Genomic DNA, 22,366 nt, shown 5'->3' with positions numbered 1-22,366 from the left:
CTATTAGGGTACATTGATTTTGTTGGGATGTCACCTCCTATAATTTTCAGAATAGAAAGTTTTCATAATAGATGACATTCACATTTACAAGAGATATTTCCCTTGAACTACGGTCAATCAAGAGTCAACCAGCATTAGATGTTGTTTTCCTTCCTTAACATTACCAACTTCATGGGGTAGTATCTGATGAATAAAATCTATAAAATATGTGTATGTTTATTAGTTTTCTTTGTTGCCCTATACCTTGCCAATTAAGGTATAGTATGAAATTGTCAAAAAACGTTCAAATATTTAGAATTTTTACAGATAAGTTCCAATGAATGAGAAAAATGGGTATTTCGCCAACAAAGGGAAATAATTCTTGCAATTGCGAAATTCATTTATTCTACAAATACCAGTACTGTTCATACAAAGAAAACTTGGTTTACTGTCACACTGACAGCCATCCACTAGTTCTTTTTTTTTTTTTTTGGGGGGGGGGGGGGGGGGGACAACAAGATAATCAGTTTTTTATTACAAATACTTACTTTGCAATTCTCCTCCTATACTTTAGGTCAATTGTATGCAGATTCTTTTCATATGCCTGTTCATATGATGAATAAACCCATTTGTGCATAAATCTTTGTACTGGAGTCTAAAATAATGAACAACATTAATATTAAGTGTATATATCTTAAAAAAATAGAAGTAAATAAAGTCCAATGAAGATGTAAGGCAAATTGTGAAGATCAAATTGATATTATATGAAGAGGCAGCAAGGTTAACATTCATTCTTACTCAATTTAAATTTTTCATATGCAACTTCATGATGAAAAATTCAAGTCAAAAATTCCATCATTCTCCAACTTACCCTGTACTCTCAAGTTGTCAAGTCATGTTTCACTTGACTAACATATATATGTAAGTTCCCAATGAAAAATGACTTACCCATTAGAGTTCCCACAGCCTAATGATATCTACAACACTCACCAATTTATATTCCTGGTAGCATGTGACTTATTTATTAAAATTACAAGGGTAAGTGATTTCCCACTGGCATGTGACCTCCCTATAATACTATGCCTACCCAGTGGTTTTTCTGGTGCTGTGCAACTTACCTTGTGGTAATCCAATGGCATGTGACAAATGCATCAGTTATCTCCGAGGTAAAACTTACCCTGTAGTATTCCCAGTGGCGTGGTTCATATCCCTCTGGAATATCCTTTAATTCAGCTGGACCTTTGAAGAAAATTTTTCCATAACAAAAGAGAAAACTTTGAGCAAGAATATTGTAGATATAATATACACCAGCCACTTTTTACTCTTTCACATTTTTAATAAAAAATTAAAGTAAAAGCTTTCTACATTTGAACCTATATCTAAATTGTTTAGAGTGCTGATGATGTTTTACAAACAAAATGCCAAGAATGTAAGAACCATTAGATTTTTTTACCAATTCTAAAGTTTGCTTTATGATTTTTGAGTCAAAATGATGTTTGAAATACAATTATTAATATTTTGCTGTTCATTGTAGCACCTCTATTTCACTAGTGTAGACTTCCACATTTTAATCAAGTTATCACATATTACACATATTTACACTTGGCTCAAGCTTTAAACAACTTGATTTTATACTACCAATAAAAGTCAAACAGTCTAAAATGAGTTACAATGGCATTCAGTGTGTTAATCTTTGTGAAAGCTAAGGTTCTCTAGCATTCTGCATCCAATAAGATAAATAACTTCAAAATAAAGCTCACATTCTGACAGTCTTATAACACAGTACTAGTTGTAGACTCGAAGTCAGACTTACCTATATAAGTATTGACAAGTGATAAAGCAGCAACAGGGGTCAGGGCAATCCAGAAATACTTTATCTATAAAGAAAAGCAACATAAAAAGGAAAATAAATTTTAGGTCTGTGTACCTTCATCTTTTCACATCAATCTTACTCTCAAACAAGCAAATGCTCATATGGAGAATCACAAAATTTACAAAAATGTTCCCTTTCATGTTTTATTGGTTTTGATTTAGTCACTGGTATCTGCAATAACTTGTGAAGTTTTCAACAAAACTTTTTTCAAATTATGTACATGAATAAGTACTTTACAATAAGAGCAAAACAACTATGGATTTTGGGGCCATATCACTCTGTCTGTATGTATGTATATATGTATGTATGTATGTCTGAATGTATATCAACTAATATAGTTGTCACATTCCTTTAACAGCCCTTAGCAAGGCCCTCACTGACTGTGCAACAAACACTTCCCACCTGAAACCACTAAAATCCAAACATCGTATCTTCAATTTGCAGACACCCCCTAGTAAAGATTTAATGTCAACAAAATTACGCTACATTACTTTTTTTATGGTCTCTTCAATCTGCTGTTTGTAATGTATTTCATTTGTCAATATGAATATTTCTAACTAATCACACATCACAGGGGTTGAAATTCTCCTGGAAAACCCACTAGCCCAGGGGCTACTGATCAGAAAAAAATACTAGCCCAAACCTCAAACTAATTAGCCCAACAACTTTTTATGCAAAATGAAAACATAACAAATTAAAATTTCAAATGCTTTGGCGACAGAAACAAAGTAAATTAATTCTTTGTCAAAAGAAACCAGTCTACATAAAAAAGTGAAAGTAAACTGATGAGAATTTTTTCTCTTCTGCTAGTCCGACGGACTATCGTTACATTTAAATTAGCTAGCCCGAGTCTTTAAATGACTAGCCCCAGGCGTCGGGCTACTGTATATTTAAACCCCTGCATCATCTGTAACTTACCAGGTCATTTTTAACATAATATTCCTTGATCCTGGTTCCAAATCTTGGGACACCAATAAACCCATCTCCATAGTGTGCACTTCTCACCAATTCTAGAAATATTTTTCAAACATAAATTAGCATCTCTTCGAAAAAAAAAACATGACCTATTACATATGCTGTTTTCTGTAAGTTTTGACAGTATTGCGTCCAAATCCAAGGGTACTCAATGGTATCGTACATTAGATATTACAGAGGAAATTCTGGTGAAATAGAAAAGGGTTTTGTCCGAAAGTGCAGTTGTTTTATTAAACTGAAGCTATGAGTGGTTTATACTATAATTACTATCAATTGGAAGTTAGAATAAATGAATTTGTGGCATATAAATTATATATATTGTCAACTGTGCACCTTGGTTCTATTTTTAGGTCAATGATCGTATATATGATTTCATACATAATTTGTATCTGTCATAAAATACAGAAGGAGACCAGTTGTTCTATTGAAGTAAAGAAAGTTTTCTTTAAAAAAAAAAATAGCCAGAAAGAAGAATGATCAATACTTATTAGCTTCAAAGGAAAAAAATTAAATGATTCAGATTACAGCTAACATACAAATGTATAGTATAAATTGGTATATATGATAATTTTCAACTTTGAACTCATCTGAAAACAATTCATGAAAAAAATCACTCTTGAAGATGTGTTTTTTCTGCACAATTGCAATCAAAGTTCTTAAAGTTTTGGGGCTATATACAACAGTTATTTTGTGACCAAACAGTTACTTCTTGAATGAAATAACAAAGAAGATCAGTTTTGGTTATCATGATAATTGATCGGTAATTATTCAGCACAATGTGAAGTAATCATAATTATCCATGCCTCATCGCACACAAGGTAATGTACAGATACTTAAACAATGGAAATACATCTTTCACTGAAAAGTGTTCAAACACAACAATGTTTAAACTATCTCTGCTTTGGATTGCTTTTTAAATGTCCCCTAGTATAAGTATTAGTAGACAGGTACTTGCTAGGGGTGCAACGATACACTAACCTCATGATACGATACGTATCACGGTATTCAGTTCACGATACGATACGTATCACGATACAAGACAAGGTTAAAAAGTCTTTCAAGTTTGTCATCATATTTTTTTTTAAACTTGACAGGGTTATACAAAATGTTCGTATTTTTTAATAATAATTAAAATAACATTTTGTTAACTTGAATTGGATTGTTAGGTAAATCTTTTGAGTTGTGACAACATTCTAAACCAATGATGAACATTTACAGGGAACTACGGGGACCTTTCCTAATAATCTCCCATTCATTCTTTTATTCCTTTTATTAATGTTAAAAACCAAATGTCATATTTCTCGTGTTAATACGTTTTAGTCAACAAGACAGCGAATGTTCATCAAAATACACATGTGATGGAATATTGTGTACATGTATTACCAAAGAATACGTTTAGATCTAAAGGGTTTATCATTTGTCTTAACATCTTTAACTTATAATCACATTAAGTCCTTCTTCGTGTTAAATCTGAGGTCTGTAAGAAGCTGGAGATAAGTTTAACTGCCATAAATGCGTTATCGGCAACCTCACATTTTGCGCGGAAGCCATTTTGAAATAGTAAAGAAGGAAATAAAATGGACAAAATGGATAATTCTGGACCGATTGAACCGAACCGCGATATCAGTTTAGTGTATCATGAATTGAACCATGGAAAAATATACCGCGATATACCGTCAAATGGTTTATCGTTGCACCCTTAGTACTTGCGATTTTTTGTCTATTTTAAATAAATAGCAAAGTTGGGAAATGTTTCATTGAAATAGCTAAATAAAGCTACCTGAAGTAGGTAAATAAAGCTATGGTAGGTAAATCTAGCTACGTAGCTAAATATACTGATTGTACTGAACCTGTATACGTTACTGTTTGTACTGGACCTATCAGGTCCGGCACAATCTCTTGATTTAGCTATATACCTTTATTAAGCTATTCAGAATAGCTTGATTTAGCTATTTTATCACACCTTTTTCTTGAATGTGTTTTTTTCTCAGCATGCACAAAAAGTCGCACCTTGGTGCAGTGATAATATTCAACCTTGAACTCTTCTGAAAATAATGTATGTAAAAATCAGTCATCAAATTGCATCTCCTTAAGAGACTTTGTACTCAAAGTTCTTAAAGTTTTGGGGCTATATAAAGCAATTGATACAGTAAAATTACTTCTTCAATGAAATTATAAAGGAGGCCAATTATGGTCAACAAGATAATTGATTGGTAATAATTCAGTACAATGAGAAGCAATCATACTTATTCACGCCTCAACGCACACAGGGTAGTGTATAGTTACTCAAACAATGGAAATTCATCTTTTGCTTAAAAGTATTCAAATGCTGCAATGTTAGAACTATCTTTGATTTTGCTTGTTGTCTTGATAGCCAATAGTACATATATGAATAGTCAAATACATGCGACTCTTTGTCTATTTCTTACAAAAAACATTTTTCTGAAAAACTGTATATAAATAGCTTTATCAAGCTATTCTGAATAGCTTAATAGAGCTATATAGCTATTTCAAGCTATACAGCAAAATCAAGAGGTTGTGCTGGACCTGCCTATATGGCCTATCCAGTATATTTAACTTCCTACTTCTATTAATAAGGAAGTATGCAGTGCATTTAATATGTTTAAGGGCACATTCCGAATAAGTGATTGTCTATTTATTACATTTTTTAACAGAATATGTTGACACCATTAAACATCACATAAACACGAATTTCCTCTACAGTGTTTTACCTTGCAGGGCAGACTTCGATTTCAATATCTCACTGTTTGTTTGTGGCGTTCTTATCGCAAGACTAAAGAATTGTCGTGTCCCCTGTCCAGTGGACATCCTCAAGCAGCTGAAGAGGATCATTTTGATCCCTTAGCTCTTGGATTTTTAGTCCCTACTCATTCAATAATTTGATAGCTACAAGGTTGCAGCAGGTTCGCAGTAAATGATTTGAAAATATAAAACCGACTGACGGACAGATTTTCCGGATGTTAAAGTCTTAAAATATTTTTATTTCCATAATATTTCATCTCATCTGATAATGAAAGCTTGTAGAATTTGAGAAAAATATTTTATGCATATTATGCAATGGAATATTCTAAAATTACTGTTTTAAATGTTCGATCATAAAACATCGGGTTCACATGAGGTAAGCGATAAATCGATTCCGCAATAACCGCTTATCGGAAAGGCCCGAGAAGTTACGAAATTGACCGAAGATTGCCGATTTGAAAATCAGCTGAGTGATTCCCGAGGTCTTCCGACTGTGCATTCAGAAAGCCTCGGGAACTTAGTTTCTGAAGGTTCTCTAAAATATTCAATAAATTCAATAAAATGGATCTACTTGGTTCCATTCTTGGCAGCATGCAAAAGCCGCCTACGATGGGCGATGCAGAAAGGAAAAAGGCAAGAGGTACAAATTTATTATTAACTTTTTATAATCCAAAATAATTAGTTCGAATTTGTTCATTGCATCCGAATTTGTTCGAATATCAGACTTTTGGCAATTTATAGCAGACGCCAATTATTTTCTGGGTTAATCTGTCTCAAAAATTGTACCAAAGTGTCAAATATTTCGTCATTCGGTCTTGACCCGATCTTTAAAACAATGTGGACGAAAATGTAATAAGGTTGAGTAAACTTGAATGGTCTGGTTACCATTTGCACTGTGGGGGTTAGTCAATTTCGTTACCTTTGGCCAGACACATATAGCTCAGTTGATAGAGGACCTGTTTAGTGATTCAGGGGGTCCAGGTTTGAATCCGTCTGGTTCCTCACATTTTTCTTGGTCTTCAGTCTCCTTTCTAGTCACTTTTTCTGTCACACCATACCCTGGAAGTGACATGAGAAAGATCTCCAGGGAAGAGCGTGGGTTGGTGTCCTTGTGGGTGAAGAGCTTTATAAAAAGGAGGAATATGACGACCAGGCAGCTTTGATTGCCAGTAGCCAGATAACTCAGTTGGTAGAGCACCAGTATAATGTTTTCAGGGGGCCAGGGTTCAAATCCTGGTCAGGTCTGTTGCATATGTTCCCCTGTATGGTTACAGTACCATCTCTGGAGGAGCTGACCAGCATACAGCTGTAAGCCCCAGCATCAGAGTGCTGGATAATCCTTCATCAGTAGTGACACATTAGATATGGATTTGTTTGTGTATCTGAAAAGTGAAAGTGTAGTAAATGTGATTTTTTTTGTAAAGACTTAGTACTTCATATTACATGTATGTGAAAACTGATAAGGCAGTTACATGTATTTTGCTGATGGTAAAAATGATCTTGTTTAAGGGTTCAGGAGACCAAGATTTAAATCACAATATAGTCTGTCACATTTACTCCAATCCTGCTAAATTTGGTGAAAAACTATTAGTGCCTTAGTGGTGAGGATAGGTTGGTACCACTGGGAATAGAGACAATTTTTGAGGGAGGAATTTGACAGTCAAGAAGTTTGTTCATCAGATTGACTAGCAGCTAGGTAGCTCATTTGGTAAAGCAATTTTCTTGAGTTCAGGGTGCTTGGGTCAATTTCTTTTCTGATCCATCTGAAATTCTTCCCTTCTGTTACAGACTAGCAGTATAGATATATATGCTTACTGTATAAAAATTTAATCTTCACAAAATAACAAACTCTAATCATTCGGTACAAATTCCATATTTGTGACATTTTGTAATTTATCAGAGCAAAAGGCTTTACTTGAGAAACAACAAGAAAAAGAGAAGAAAAGTTTGCAGGAATTCAGAGAAAAGGTATGTTGAACATTACCATTTAACAGCCATGTGATAGAACTCTATATCTAAGTAAACATTTAATATTTTTGAAACATCAGTTAAGTGCTACAATTTGCTGATCTGATGACTGATCTATAAAAGTCTTATGACAGGTCATTATAAGCACATACTGCATGGTATATGAATAATTCATTATGATGGTTTAAAGCTTGTTCTAACTTTCATATCAAAATACAACTTGTATATGTATTTCATATCCAGCCATTGCACGTATTAGCTCCTGGCCTGCTGTTCCCTCACTGACTGTTCTTGTAAAATTACAGATACAAAAAAGAATACATGATTTCATTAAAGATGGAACAAAACAGAAGAGCAAATTTGAACCAATGGACAAAGGATGGAGAGCCATAGTGTAAGTCAAGGTTAAATAGAGGGGCCTTAGGACAAAGGATGGATGATTGAAGTGTAAGTCAAGGTTAAACAGAGGGGGCCTTAGGACAAAAGGATGGAGAGCCATAGTGTAAGGCAAGGTTAAATAGAGGGGGGCTTAGGACAAAGGATGGAGAGCTTTAGTAAGTCAAGGTTAAATAGAGGGGGTCTCAAGACAAATGATGGAGAGCCATAGTGTAAGTCAAGGTTAAATAGAAGGGAGCTTAGGACAAAGGATGGGGAGTCATAGTGTAAATCAAGGTTAAATAGAGGGGGTCTCAAGACAAATGATGGAGAGCCATAGTGTAAGGCAAGGTTAAATAGAAGGGAGCTTAGGACAAAGGATGGGGAGTCATAGTGTAAATCAAGGTTAAATAGAGGGGGTCTCAAGACAAATGATGGAGAGCCATAGTGTAAGTCAAGGTTAAATAGAGGGGGCCTTAGAACAAAGGATGGAGAGTCATAGTGTTAGTCAAGGTTAAATAGAGGGGGCCCTAGGACAAAGGATGGAGAGCCATAATGTAAGTCAAGGTTTAATAGAGGGGGGCTTAGGACAAAGGAGAGTCATACCTTAGAACAAAGGATGGAGAGTCATAGTGTAAGTCAAGGTTAAATAGAGGAGCCTTAGGACAAATGATGGAAAGCCATAGTGTTAGTCAAGGTTAAAAAGAGGGGATCTCAGTACAAATTATGGAGAGTCATAGTGTAAATCAAGGTTAAAAAGAGGGTACCCTTAGGACAAATGATGGAGAGCCATAGTGTAAGTCAAGGTTAAAAAGAGGGTACCCTTAGGACAAATGATGGAGAGCCATAGTGTATAGGTGGGGGGAGGGGGGGGGGTTAGACAAAGGATGAAGAGCCGTTGTGTAAGTCAAGGTTAAATAGAGGGGATCTTACAACATAAGATGGAGAACCATAATGTAAGTAAAGGTTAAGTAGAAAATTATTTATTCACCTGTGGCTATAATATATTACACTGTATTCTTTTTTAGTCATGAAGTTGCCGATGTTGCAGGATTGACGTCTTTTTCCTTTGGTATAGAGGAACAGGACAGATATGTCATGGTTTGGAAGAAGGTAACACATGCTACACAACTGGTAGATAAATTAAGCAAGCTTCAGGTCAAAATAGCACTGACAGGCAAATGTAATTCTGACAGACACATGTAATTCAGACCTTTGTGTATAGTAGAACCTCTGTGTTTTGTAGAACCTTTGTGTTTTGTAGAACCTCTATGTTTGTGTATAGTAGAACCTCTGTGTTTTGTAGAACCTCTGTGTTTGTGTATAGTAGAACCTCTGTGTTTTGTAGAACCTCTGTATATAGTAGTCTAGTAGAACCTCTGTGTTTTGTAGAACCTCTGTGTTTGTGTATAGTAGAACCTCTGTGTTTTGTAGAACCTCTGTGTTTGTGTATAGTAGAACCTCTGTGTTTGTGTATAGTAGAACCTCTGTGTTTTGTAGAGCCTCTGTGTTTGTGTATAGTAGAACCTCTGTGTTTGTGTATAGTAGAACCTCTGTGTTTTGTAGAACCTCTGTGTTTGTGTATAGTAGAACCTCTGTGTATACTGTATAGTAGAACCTCTGTGTTTGTGTATAGTAGAACCTCTGTGTTTGTGTATAGTAGAACCTCTGTGTTTTGTAGGAGTTTGCTCCAACTGATGATGAGGTAAATGCTCTGAGGGCTGGTAAAGAATGGGATCCAGAAAAAGCCAAAGAACTGGAAAAACAAAGGGTGAGCACATGTGAGATTTTAATTCATAAAATTAAAAAAAAACCCAGAATATATGCGTCCTTTGATCAAGAAATTTTGTTGCATATAAAGCATAATTCATGTTACTTCTATTGATTTCAGTGTGAAACTAAAAGGGCCATGTTTCCGTAGAATATTATTTTTTAAAAAATGTTTAAGTTAATCATATTAATATTGTATAGTCCTTCAAATGGATACTTTGGTTTGTTGGTTTCAATTGTCCAACTTATTTTTGAGTCATATATACATTAGATTCCTTTAACAATGTCATTTAGTATACTATGTATTGAAATTTTTTAAAAGTGCACATTACATATGGGGCCACATCAAGGGGTTGCTTTATTTATTTAGTGTCCATTTCAATAACATCTACCGTATAACGGGTATTTTCTGCGGTTGCCCAATTTCTGCTGCATTTTGCGGAGAGGACAAGTCCGCAAAAAATACAATCGCAAATTATTTCTTCAATATTGATTCAGATGCAAGTCTGTTAAGTGGTATGTATTTCAGTCAACCTGGTTTAATGTTATTTCATAATTTCTAACTTTAAATTCTTTTTTAAAAAGGAATTTTGCTTACGGATGTATGAAGTAAAAAAGGATAGTAGAGCTTAGTTTCAGTTCTCACGCACCTTTGATCAACATGTCCTTTAAATGAATTTATAAAATGTGTGACAGTGTTCTGCCAAATCCTTAGAATTTGGTGTTTATATCCTGTATATAAAATTTATAGGCAGAAATTGAAAACGCAGAAATTAATTTGCTAACTTTCAGGGGTACAATCACAAAAATTTCCAACCGCAGAAAATACCCGTTATACGGTATACCCATGCATACAGAATTTAAAACCTGTGATATACCACTGTACCATACTCCACCTTTTAGGAACTAGAAAGACTAAGTGCTGAGGAAAACTCATCATCTCAGAAGAAAATAATTCCTAATTCTAACTACAAAGACAAGTACCGACATCTGATTGGTGACGAAGCAGCAAAGAAGGCCGCAAAACAGACAACGGCCAACAGGTCATACGGATTCGGTAAGGACAGGCAGAGCATGTATTGTATATATGCAGTAAACCTAAATACATGTTCTGGAACTTAATGTATAAAATTGACTTGACAGGGTTGACAAAATACTTGCATATACATATATGTAAAAGTTAATATCATATTTAGTAAAGTGTTACATTATTATTGGAAAATGCTTAGTAAAAATGAAGAAAAGAGAAAATACATGAACATAAATTTATATCAAGTAGTCAATAGCAGTTGGAGATGCATGGTGCAGTCAGCTATGAGCATTGAATTCTTATTTTTGGATGTAATTAGTCCTGTAATTGGCTGTGCTAGCAAATTGAATATCACACGTTAGTTGGGTAAAGTAATTTGTCAGCATGGACAGGTGCTGTTGTAGGACCGACGACATCCAAAAATAAGAGTTCAGTGCTTATATTTGTGTTCTCTTATTTTCTCTTCATAATTATTAATTTTGTTAATCTTTATTAGAAATTTAGTGCCTTTCAGAACTGGTGTGCTTAATAGATGTAAGGGCCATTGTGACGTGGAAAGTTAAATGACGCATATAAATATTACATACAATTCTTATATTTTTACAATAATTTAATGAGGCAATTGTTTTTAATTAAGGACATATTCAACATAGTTTGAACTTTATTGTCTTTTTCCCTAGAGTTGAAGAGTTCCAATACTTAAAGGAAATGTGTGCTACATTTTAATGTCTGTTAATGCCGTTGTACACTTCTTCTAAAACAATTTTGGATACACAAAACATCTAGAATATATATTTAGTATTTTTTGTATATTTTTCTTTGAATTTTACAAGAATTTTCATCAATTGATATCTTTTCAAAACCCCTGGTAATGCATGCTGATTTTTTGTCTACAAACATCTGATGGCACTAAAATCTTAAATTAAGAATATCTTGAAAAATTATCAGTATGTAAGGTACATTGCATATGTCCTTAAATGGAGCCAAAACAATATACATTTGGTGTTCCTAGGATACTGAGAATGCTTATAGTTCCTACTGTATAGGGGCATATTCTACCACGCAGTGACAAGGTTTCATCTGTGTGTTTTATAGGATATTGAAAGTTGTTGTAGATTTCCAATAGATTTCATAAAGAAAATTACATTGAATGTAAATATTTGTTATTTACAGTGCCAAGTGAGAATAAACGAGACCATAGGACAATAGAGGAAGTGTTAGCAGAAACCAGGGCTAAGAAAAAACTTAAAACAGAAGCCCTGAAAAGTCCTGTCGGTGGTCCTGTTGTGGAGGAGTGTAGCTCCCTCACTGCAAACTCTGGGGGGCAAACTTCAGAATCAACAGAAACTAAGTCCACCAGTGTATGACCCATAATATATATACAAGACCAATGATTTTCCATGTGTGATGACGTTTATATTTTTTTAAAATTTGTTTTCCAGACTCTGTTTTAATTTTTTCATACTTATACACTTTTCTAAATACTTTAAAGTTAAGTTTTGATTCCATTTATGATGAATGCATTCAGGAATATATTCATGTGTAGCACTACTCATTAAAGATAAGATTCATTGCATGCATTAAAGTTATGCATCCATCTGTAAACCAGTGTTTAGAATGCAACACATACTGCAGTGACAGTTTTTATCAGATTTCAATAAAACTTTGTACAATTGTACACTCTTTGAAAGAAAATTGTTTCAATTACATTTATGTATCTGTTTTGAACTGTATTTAATTTGAATAACTGGCCATAATGGATAAAAGTAAAATAATCTGTATTTTGTTTTAAAATTTTACTCCTACGACATCTTTTGTTTGATTGAAGCTTACTCTTCTTACCCAATCAAAAGGAAAGAAATCATTAGTCCAAGTATTACTCCCTCTTGACGTTTTTCATAAGTCTGTATGAGCTACGGTGGTGTCACAGACTTCTGTTTTCAAAACACTTTGTGAATTTTTTTTCTAAAAGGAATTCCATAGCTGACTCTTGTTCATGGACATGTAATTACTGGAGAATGCCATACTGGTACTGTAAAAACAGACTGGGAGAATCATTAGCTGCAATTTTGTAAAAATCTGGGAAGGACAAACATCCCGATTTAGTCACAAAAGATTATTTTACTGTCGTTGATGCTCATAATACATGTACACAAGTTACACATTTGATTTTAGAATGTTCAAAATTTGCAGACTAAGTAAAAAACAATAACATAATCAAAAGAAGAGTATAAACTGTCTTCCACATGGTGCCGTAGTAACTTTTATGTCCAGAGTTGCATCCCTTTGCACTACAATGACACTGAGTGACCTCCCCTTTAAATGGAACGAAATCTGTGACACAGTGTTTTATTTTTCCACTTCCTTCCATTAGACCAGCTACTGCAGTTTCCGAACAGGATCTCTCTACTAAAATAATTAGAAAAATTAATAAAACAGTGATGTTTTATTCTTTTTCTTCTTCTTTTTTTTCTGAAAACGGGGGTTGGGGGGTGGGTGGGTACAAAGAGTGAGCACATATATAGTATATATTATATATATTCTGACTTTTAATTAAAAAAATGTACTTACACGTCTGGATGAATTTACTGGATCGCTTCACTTTAAGACAAGCAAATGGACATTCTACAAGAAAGTTTGATCCGCCCCAGAAAGGATCGCCACACCGAGGATCGTGTTTAGTGCTGCAGTTGTAGCAGGGTATTCCTAATGCTGTTAGTAAGCAATTTGATAAATTAAAATACAATTTAGTATGGTTTCACCCTAAGCTCTCTATGCTTCCCTTTATGAGTGATTCTTATTAAACTGCCGTCTACCTGTCCCCTAGCAATAAGTGCCCGACTGTACTCCACCCGAATGTGAGAACATGTCCATTAATTTTACTTTCCCCATCCATTTCAATTCCCATTTTTTCAAAAGAATTTTCCCCCAGGTTTTTCAATATCACTTTCCCTTTTCCCCTGACCCATGTCATTTTCTTCCACTTCGCCAAAATTTCCTTTTATAATCTATAACTCCGCCTCCGGGGGCTCCCTATTTTTCTCTTCGAATATTTACACGATAACTGCATGGCACTGTCAAATTTCTTGAAAAGGGGGGATTAAAAACTAAACGTGAAAACCTAATTTGTAAGGGGGGGGGGGGTGGCAGCTACAAATCGCTTCCCTTCCTACTCCTACATATGATCTTATCATATCCAGGGGCCTACAAGGAATTCTTCCCCCTCCCTCGGACGGAGGCGTCCAAGGTTTTTTTTTTTGTGGATAATTTAGCCTACTAAATAAATTTTATAATTCTGACCCTCTCCACAATATTAATTTTCTTACCCTACACTATAAAATGTAGGATCGAGTTGATCAATAAGAAAGAAGACAAATTCATCTTGACAAGCCTCTGTGATTTACCTCCACCCGTAAATTCTATACATGATTCATAGTCCTACAACATAGCGTGTACAAACTACAAAATGTTCTGGTAAACAATTTTTATGCCCTGTAAGAGCACGTATGAAGATTTCAAGGATGGGTATATTTAAAAAAAAAAGGCCGATTTAGCCGTCATCATTGAGGGAGCATAACCGTAGATTCATTCCCCACAGGTGCTCCGGTCTGTTTAAAATGCTCAAGACAGTCAAGTTCATTGAAGGTTAGGCCTAATATAGCTTCTTTTAAAAAACATTTTGATAAATACTGAGGACCGATATCATCGTATCTATATCCTACTTCTTATTAAAAAACCATAATTTACAATCAAACCTTGGTTGATGCAAGCAAATAAACAACAAACTGCAATCAATGATAAATCCATGGTGATGTCGACTTTATGTCGTCATAAGAAGTTTTAAAGGGGAGTAACATGTAGAGAAAGGGAGACAAATTTGGCAAAGAAATAATAAGATAACCCGATGTCCAGAGTAACTGCAACATACATCTGTTTGTTTATGAATCCGATTTCAAAATGGACGAGAGACTTGAATTTACAACCAGAGCTTACGATACGATGATCTTTATTTAAGTATATAACTTTACAAATAGTCCTCTTTGTATAATTTTTGTAAATCATAAACTGAGGCCTTAAAACACTCTTTGTTAACTATTCAACAATTTGTGGATTTTTGGTCATGGTTGGAGAAAGATATTTAAAAATCATTTAAAATTATCTTTGGATTTCATTGAGAAGAAATCGTTCTATAAGTTTGATAATTTTGTTGCTAATAAATGTCTTTACTAACAATCTGGATAAAAAATGATTTATTACGGTTTATTATGTTATATACAGCATGTTTTACTTTTGAAGAAAACTGCAAGAAAAGAAACGGAAAAATAGGGGGGGGGGGGCATCAAAAGATGAAAGAAAACTTCTATTTTATTTATTTATTTATTTTGTAATATTCTTATTTATAAAATATAGAGTTTTTCTTATTTCCTTATGAATATAAAATGGTTTTTATGTCAGCATAATCTTTATATTACAGGTACAAGAATACATGTAAGAATACAAACATGATTTGAAAGGATTTGTGAACAAGAGTTTTAAAAATGATAAAAATAACCAAAAATAAATTATGTACGTGAAATGGGGTTCGTTTAAAGGAAAATAATGACAAACACCATACTGTCGTTGTGGATAAATATATTCAATCTCAGAATAATCAGTATTATCAGTAGTATCAGTTTTATCACAGCTCTGAAATATATATAAACAATCATAAATATTTTAAAACAAAGCATACATGTAGATCACTTGCCACATAGCACGGTCAAATGAAGAGTTATTTCCCTTTAATTGTGCTCATAGATAAAACATTAAGAGTTATCTTTCTTAATCAATAATATGTACAAAGTATAAACACTCTGGAATATATAGATAAGACAATGAGATCAAATGATACTGAACTCTTCCAGAATAATATAATTATATAGACAATATTCAAAATATATACATCATACCTATATGTGATATAGAGCCATAACTCCAAATATATATAAAGCTGAACACAGCTGTACTCTATTCAGTGATCTGTGTATGAATAATATAAATATAACTTTACTATATTACACACTTATTGTCACAGATATAAAATATACTTATTACTCTGAATATTTACAAAGTCATAAAATAATCACACAAACTGAACTTTCATACTTTATATTAGAATATTATTATTTGGGAATTTACCAGATAAACAATTATATAGAAATAATGAAATTAGTAAAAGTAAACTTACATTCTGTCCTGTCTTGGTCATTGTCATAAATAAATCATAAAATATCAAAAGGCCAATATGTCTACTCAGACCAAGATTAATTAACTAAGTAAAAACCAAAAGAGAGGGAAACTAACCAACCAATGAAATCCAAGTTGGCCTGGACACTACACAAGATATATATATAGAAAGGGACAGGGGTTTAAATGACCACTGTGATGTCATACATCTATAAATAACTAAATAAACACAGATTGATGTAAATAATTCCATGTGGATTTATTCAATAAATGAAATGCTGTAAAGAAATAAATATGACAATTTAACTGAATTAATGTAATCCTGAAATATAATAATTGATATATGAAATAAATAACCCTATCACATACGTATAAAACAATTGGTTATTTAGAAGTTAGTGGGCTTTTTTAGATTTAAATCTTAATGTCACGTGGACTCTTCCACGGTTCGGTGAACCGGCTTCTATTTCCCCTTAGGCGCCCCTTTCTTTAATGACAGGAGCTAATTTATTCCCCCGTGTCTCTTTCTCTTCACTCCTGAACAGCCAAGCCAGTCGGATTAACGTCACAGGTATGTCATCTTTTACTTTCCTCGTTTCCCTTCGTTTATAGATTAATTAATCAATTAATTAGTGCAACTGATATTATCGGAAACAAAATCTTCCATTGGCAAAATAGCCGAAAAAAAACAACAATTCATATAAGAGAATCCAATATCAAGATATTGACGTCCTTCCGCGGCAGTTTCAAGGGCAGCAGGTTCTACTTTCATTCAGTATGGTTATTTCTCCAAATAGGAGTTTATTTGTTATATTTAGTAAGTGCACTTAAAATGAATAGAATTTGTCTTCATCTCAGACAGAGGGTGTTGATATTGGTGATGTAATGTTATGTAATATAAAACCTGAGATAATCTTCGGCATTCATACTCTATCATACAAAATTATCTAACAATATATATTGTTCTCTAAACTAACGTTTAGTCCCTTCAACTTTAACCCCCCTAAAACATCCGGATCTTAACCATAAATTCAGTTGTGAATAAAAAATGTATATATAGAGATAGAAAATTAATGTTAAAACATGGTGTACAAATATGATATAGAATCTATGGCCTGAAGGTGTAAGCACTACAACTCAATTGTCCTCAGTTGTCTGGCTACAGGTGGACAGAGGTCAAGTTGTTTGTAATCTTGCTGTTCCTGTCAAGATTGTCCAATATCTACATTTATAATTCTTGATTTATTTTGACACGTTTATTATGCATGTATGTGATACGTATAATAGAGCAAATATTTGAAGGGCTTTTTTTCCCTTTTTTTCTTTTGTTGTTGTTGTTGTTTTTTTTTTGCTGTTTTTTTTTTTTGGGTAACGTTATTTTTAACATCTTACAAAGTTCCTTAAGTTTCTCCTGTCCATGTCGATCAACTTGTTAATTAATCTTATTTATTCTATTTTAAAAAATGATTTATTTAAAAACCACTTATAAAAGACAGACTTGAACCAGGTTAACACTTATTAATTGGTTATTAATAACAGTTGCAGAGTAAATCGTTTTCCTAAAGGCCATTTCCTACCTTGATAAATTTGTTAAAACAAAAGAAAGGAATACTGCAAGGTGCCCTTGGTGCATAAATTCACTGAGTGAAACAAGTGCTTTAGACCGTCATAAATTTTGTCAGTCGACACGTATATATAACACTTGTCAGACCGACCAGAATTTTACATAGCTCATGTTTTATGGATGTTACGATTTTGTTAAAAGCTTAATCGACCTAATTTTAAAAAGGTTATTGAAAACAAGGGGGACAGACCCCCCCCCCCCCTCCCAAAAAAAGACACAAGCAAAAAAAAATATATATTTATAAAATAAAATAAAATAAAAACGAACAAAAAAAAACTGAATTTATTTTATTCTAGCACGTGAAATGCTATGCCTTCTTTCTTTCAGAAATCATGGAAGTCAACTCTCTATTTATTGCCTTGATATTCCCTGTCATTGCTGTTGCCCAGGTTACCAACACAGGTAGAAATATTAAGCTTTAAAAATATAATGATTTGATCCGGCCATAATGGTATAATAATAAAATTACATGTGTATGAAAAAAATGTTCTCCGTCAAACTTTCTTTCTTTTTTGTTCCCTTGTCCAGTCTATCTAGACAACTCAGCGGGAAATGAGTGTGGTAAATCCACCAAGCTCACGAGTGGATCCCAGATCCGCCTGAGCACCAACGGAAAGACAGAGGACGGGTACTGTGGCTTCCTCATCCATCGTATCTCCGACCCCAACACCAAGTGCCCTTTTCCAGGAATGTGCGCACGCATCGACAACTCTAAAATGACGTCTTGTCAATCCAAGGTTGCTTTTACAGGAAAATATTTCGATAAAACACCAGACAGCACACAGGTATAGCAACTTTTAATGAAGTTTATTTTATTGAAATAATTCAAATTGCAAGCGTTGCACATGTAAGATGCACGTTAAAAAAAATTAGAAAGAAATAAAATTAGAAGGTAGTAATAAATACATTTTGTATACACTCTTCACTTAAACCTAGTCATTTTGCATAAAATGTCTTTTAGTTTGAAAGGATTTCATTTCTGTCATTGCAGGAACTTAGCTGTTACATAAAACCAAAAGGTGCCCAGTTCTGTACACAGGCGCCAGCCATGCGCATTGAGGTGACAGAAACGCCAGACTATGCAATGAAAGAAGCTCATGATTACGGATTCAACATCACTGTGTACTCCCAGTGTTTTGACAACAGAGAAGCTGTTATTGTGGAATATGTTGAAGATGGTAAAATTTTTCTACACACATTTAGCATGCATATCGATTCAGAGGCTCTAAACAAAGTCAAGTTACTAAGCACAGAATGCAGGCCCGTAGGAATCCGGGGAGGTGGGGGCGGACACTTTAATAATTTTGCAAATATAAAACAAACAAAATTTGCTTTTACTGTTATGTGTCCAGTCCTCAATAATAATTTATTTCCAACATTGAACACACTTACGTACAAAACTAATTCATTAATACACTATACTATTACACCATATATGTATTATAGAGTTCAAAACTAATTTATATCTTCTGTATTTGTTTAGAGCCTCTCCTCGTCTATATATTTTTATATACTTACACATATGTATTCTTTTCACTTGTTTATTCTTATATACCCTTCTATAAAAAAAAACACAATCCGATTTATTTAAAATCATAACTGGTGACTATATGCAATATTATAGTACTAATATACTTATTTTAATAATTTACAAAACTAATTTTAAGTACACGTACTTTTTGGTTTCTGTTGTTCTTTTAACTTCGACATATTTGCATGTTACATAATATTTGTTACCTGCACATATTTGTTCGAAGATTATTTTGATAATGTTATGGTCGATTACTTTGGTAAGTATTCTGCTAATGAGTCATTTTTCGTGTTGCCTTTTTTTTAAACTACAGATTGAACTTTTAGAACACAATAGCAATCTGTCCAGTTTTATTAAAAGGCAGAGTTCTAGTTGCTTGATTTTAATCATTCAATTTTAATTCATATTGCTGAAAGTTAAAACGTCTTTAAGAAAATCTGAAACAAGTTTTAAACATTTCTCACACCGTTTGTTAAAATGTATTCGTACCAAAAAAAAGTCGTTCTGTTTATTTTACTCTTGAGGTTCATCGATCTGTTCGATTTGATTTGAACATATTTTATTATGTACTGAAACATAAATGGATTGGACAGCAGGCATAGCCTATATAAGCCCTCCATCCGTCTGTTCACTCATATATGAAATCTTGCATTTCAAAAAACTTGAATTTTCAGAAATTTTCTTTTAACCTGATAATTGTGTAAGGGAATGGTAGTCGTTTATGCCGCTGAGAGTTATCTCTCTTGTCAGAGGGTCAATGAACCTTAAGTCATGTGAAGAGTATTTTTGAACTATTCTTTATTTCGTGTGGGAGAAGGGGGTGGGGTCCACATCATCTTCATGCAGTTGTTATTTTCCTGCTTTACCAGACCATGACGGATCAAGGGTCACATCGAGCTTCATTATGAGATGAAGAACTCCATCTAATCTGATATTTTCTTTTTCTTTCATCAGATTATAGGGCTCCCAACTTGGAGGAGGGTTGGCATATGAATTACGTGTTGGGTGTCGTCACAGCTGCGTGCCTCTGTAGTATATTCCTTATCATATTGTGTACAGTCAGAATGTACACCCGCAATAATCCAAACTACAGAAACTTAAGTAGCGAAGCCAAAAAATAAAGCGACACCACAGTGACCATAGCAAAAAATATCCCAATTTCTCATTTAAATTACCCTTTTTCTTTTTTTTTTTTATAGTATTAGTAGTGTTCTGTGTACTTGTAATCGGGTCTCACTAATGAACAGTCTTTGCAATCTATCTATTGCACTATCATAACACGCCACCACTAACATATATTATAGTAGTTTGCAAACTTTGATATGTAATTTCTTTATTGATCAGTGATATGAAAATTGCTTTGAATATATGAGATGTTAATTTTCTACATTCAGTTTGTAAAATTAATTCATTTGTTATAATAACATCGTAATGTTTAAATTATAATCCTTGATACTGACACGAAGAAGTCTAAGTTCTGTGTTGTTAGAACTGCATGCACAAGAAAATGACAAAAGAAACAGGAAAGAAAATGGCATGAATGCAAGATATAAACGCTCACTTTTCATTTGCTTTTTTGATAACAGACTGATAGAAAATGGCTGAGATTGCTTACAATTTCTAGGAAATCTTTGATGAAAGCTAGGAAGTCTTTAACAAATGCTTTTAAAATTCAGATGATCTTGAACATTGTTGCATGATGAAGACGGAAATTTTTGTCTTTGGAGATTTCAAGATCAGCTGTTTAGTAGATAGAGTTATAAGAATGGAATAATTGTTCGCACGTAAAATGCTAGCTTTTTTAAAATTCTGGGTCCCTATGACCATGCATGTTTTCGCTAACTGACAGAATGGCTTGCTTTTTTACAGACTACAAAGCTCCGGATCTAGAAGCAGCATGGAGGAAGAACTACATCCTAGGAATTGTCGTGGCTTGTTGTTTATGTAGCATTTTCCTGATCCTTTTGATTATTTTGAAATTTTACTATAGAAACAAGCCTTACGCTGGAATCAAGGAAGACAGATAAATGCTCTCTTTCCGCAGTTTGGTGCTTTGACCTCTGCCTCAACTTAAAACAATATTTTGGGGACCAAAAGATCCGAAGTCTAATAGTAACCTAAATTGAAAATTCAGAATTGTTAAAGTCTGTTGATACACCTCTAGGAGAGGTCTTCAAGCACCAAGCTGTAAAATAACGTACCAAAGAACATCCCTCCTTAGCATGTAATGTACACTGAACACATGTGTCCAGGATAGGCATCTGTGTGTCCTGGATAGGCATTTGTGAAAAAAAGCAAAAGTTCCTCCTTCATTAAACTTTTTTTAATTAAGAAAGCACCATAATTAATTTGAACTAAATATTCAGTGTACAATAACATGGCATGGACATTTCCATTTAAAATTGAAAGTGTCCTCCATTAATATCTTTAACAACCTTGTAGGAATCAATAGTCTATGATTTAAACACTAGCTGTACTTGTTCAAAATTGAGATACATTTCAAATGTTGTAATTCAAAATAATTGTACATTTCTTAAACTTTAAGACTGTGAGAGCGTACAAAAAGATGAATCGTGCTCACGTATGTGATGACATAAATCTGTGTTGTTTTTATGTATATAGAATAGAAATAATTATGTTGCAAACATGCTTGTGAGAAACATGCCGATAAGTGTACATGAAGTAGTAATCAGGGATTCTTGGAATCAACTCTGTAGTTAGATTCAGCATTGTCCATAATGTGAATATGAAGCTCTTCCATCAACATTCTATCAACGAATCTCAATGTTCTAGTCCGACAGAAAATAGATTTGTTTTCACTTTTTATATTTGTAGTATGTGCAATTTTCATTGTTTTTGAATTGTTTTTCATCATGCAATAAACAAGATCTTTTTATTATCATCACACTTGTTTATATTGTTTTGGTTTTATGATATTTATAAATGATACCCAATATGACACTCATTTACTCTGTTGCCGTAATCAGTGGTACTTCTGAATTTTATATGGCGGTCAGTCGGGTTCGATCGCCGGTGGCAGAGAGCTCAGTTGGTAGAGCACTTGACTGGATATTCAGGTGGCCTGGGTTCAAATCCCGGTCTGGTCCGCTGCATTTTTCTTCTCTCTTGTTACATTTAGTGCCGTGCCATGTCCTGGAAGTGACGGCTGAAAGACCTGCATGCCAGGGAAGAGCCTGGGTTGGTGTCTTCGGGTGGCTACACTTTGTACACTGTTTATACTTTGTACGACGT

The 22,366-nt window shown here is 33.8% G+C and overlaps 4 protein-coding genes across 5 annotated transcripts in view; 2 read left to right on the top strand and 2 right to left on the bottom strand.

Moving 5' to 3' along the window:
* Positions 1–22,366, bottom strand: part of LOC133171525 (NADH dehydrogenase [ubiquinone] 1 beta subcomplex subunit 5, mitochondrial-like) — a 317,834-nt gene that overhangs the window by 1,090 nt on the left and 294,378 nt on the right. Inside the window, exons 2-6 of the mRNA XM_061306287.1 lie at positions 5,560–5,706; positions 2,771–2,862; positions 1,793–1,856; positions 1,157–1,218; positions 528–634 (exon numbers count right to left, since the gene is read on the bottom strand). Of these exons, the coding sequence (XP_061162271.1) occupies positions 528–634; positions 1,157–1,218; positions 1,793–1,856; positions 2,771–2,862; positions 5,560–5,680 (446 nt within the window). The 5' untranslated portion in view covers positions 5,681–5,706. The remainder of the gene's footprint in view (positions 1–527; positions 635–1,156; positions 1,219–1,792; positions 1,857–2,770; positions 2,863–5,559; positions 5,707–22,366) is intronic.
* LOC133205608 (sperm-associated antigen 7 homolog) lies at positions 6,099–12,409 on the top strand. The gene is made up of 7 exons (XM_061341447.1): positions 6,099–6,230; positions 7,491–7,558; positions 7,864–7,952; positions 8,962–9,046; positions 9,615–9,704; positions 10,607–10,760; positions 11,907–12,409. Exons 1-7 carry the CDS (start codon positions 6,152–6,154, stop codon positions 12,098–12,100), a joined length of 759 nt encoding a protein of 252 aa, XP_061197431.1. The 5' UTR covers positions 6,099–6,151; the 3' UTR covers positions 12,101–12,409.
* LOC133171796 (uncharacterized) lies at positions 12,866–14,559 on the bottom strand. Its single transcript, XM_061306599.1, has 3 exons — positions 14,489–14,559; positions 13,305–13,445; positions 12,866–13,142 (listed from the first exon to the last, which is right to left on the bottom strand). The coding sequence occupies exons 1-3, from the start codon at positions 14,538–14,540 to the stop codon at positions 12,928–12,930; spliced, it is 408 nt and encodes a 135-aa protein (XP_061162583.1). The 5' UTR covers positions 14,541–14,559; the 3' UTR covers positions 12,866–12,927.
* LOC133205710 (uncharacterized) lies at positions 16,444–22,019 on the top strand. 2 transcript variants are annotated; one of them, XM_061341573.1, is made up of 5 exons: positions 16,444–16,530; positions 17,911–17,985; positions 18,112–18,368; positions 18,575–18,761; positions 20,984–22,019. In XM_061341573.1, the coding sequence occupies exons 1-5, from the start codon at positions 16,452–16,454 to the stop codon at positions 21,139–21,141; spliced, it is 756 nt and encodes a 251-aa protein (XP_061197557.1). In that variant the 5' UTR covers positions 16,444–16,451; the 3' UTR covers positions 21,142–22,019. The 2 variants fall into 2 exon arrangements, with proteins under 2 accessions (XP_061197557.1, XP_061197556.1); XM_061341572.1 differs by having other exon boundaries at positions 20,069–21,123.

Source organism: Saccostrea echinata, unplaced genomic scaffold (genome assembly GCF_033153115.1).
Source record: "Saccostrea echinata isolate AGI-Se365-2 ecotype Australia unplaced genomic scaffold, CSIRO_AGI_Sech_v1 ptg000054l, whole genome shotgun sequence".
In the NCBI taxonomy this organism is placed as follows: Eukaryota; Metazoa; Mollusca; class Bivalvia; order Ostreida; family Ostreidae; genus Saccostrea; species Saccostrea echinata.
This window is presented reverse-complemented; position numbering and strand designations above follow the sequence as displayed.

What these genes read in the sequence shown, in the direction of transcription:
- LOC133205710 (XM_061341572.1), top strand. Translation starts at nt 16,452, where the DNA reads ATGACAGGAGCTAATTTATTCCCCCGTGTCTCTTTCTCTTCACTCCTG. An exon ending in CAGTCGGATTAACGTCACAG is followed by an intron (nt 16,531 to 17,910) that starts GTATGTCATCTT and finishes TCTTTCTTTCAG; the next exon opens with AAATCATGGAAGTCAACTCT. An exon ending in TGTGGAATATGTTGAAGATG is followed by an intron (nt 18,762 to 20,068) that starts GTAAAATTTTTC and finishes TTCTTTCATCAG; the next exon opens with ATTATAGGGCTCCCAACTTG.
- LOC133171796 (XM_061306599.1), bottom strand. Translation starts at nt 14,540, where the DNA reads ATGGATTTATCATTGATTGCAGTTTGTTGTTTATTTGCTTGCATCAAC. An exon ending in ATTTGCTTGCATCAACCAAG is followed by an intron (nt 13,446 to 14,488) that starts GTTTGATTGTAA and finishes GCTTACTAACAG; the next exon opens with CATTAGGAATACCCTGCTAC. An exon ending in CAGTAAATTCATCCAGACGT is followed by an intron (nt 13,143 to 13,304) that starts GTAAGTACATTT and finishes TAATTATTTTAG; the next exon opens with TAGAGAGATCCTGTTCGGAA.
- LOC133205608 (XM_061341447.1), top strand. Translation starts at nt 6,152, where the DNA reads ATGGATCTACTTGGTTCCATTCTTGGCAGCATGCAAAAGCCGCCTACG. An exon ending in TGCAGGAATTCAGAGAAAAG is followed by an intron (nt 7,559 to 7,863) that starts GTATGTTGAACA and finishes GTAAAATTACAG; the next exon opens with ATACAAAAAAGAATACATGA. An exon ending in ATGTCATGGTTTGGAAGAAG is followed by an intron (nt 9,047 to 9,614) that starts GTAACACATGCT and finishes TGTGTTTTGTAG; the next exon opens with GAGTTTGCTCCAACTGATGA.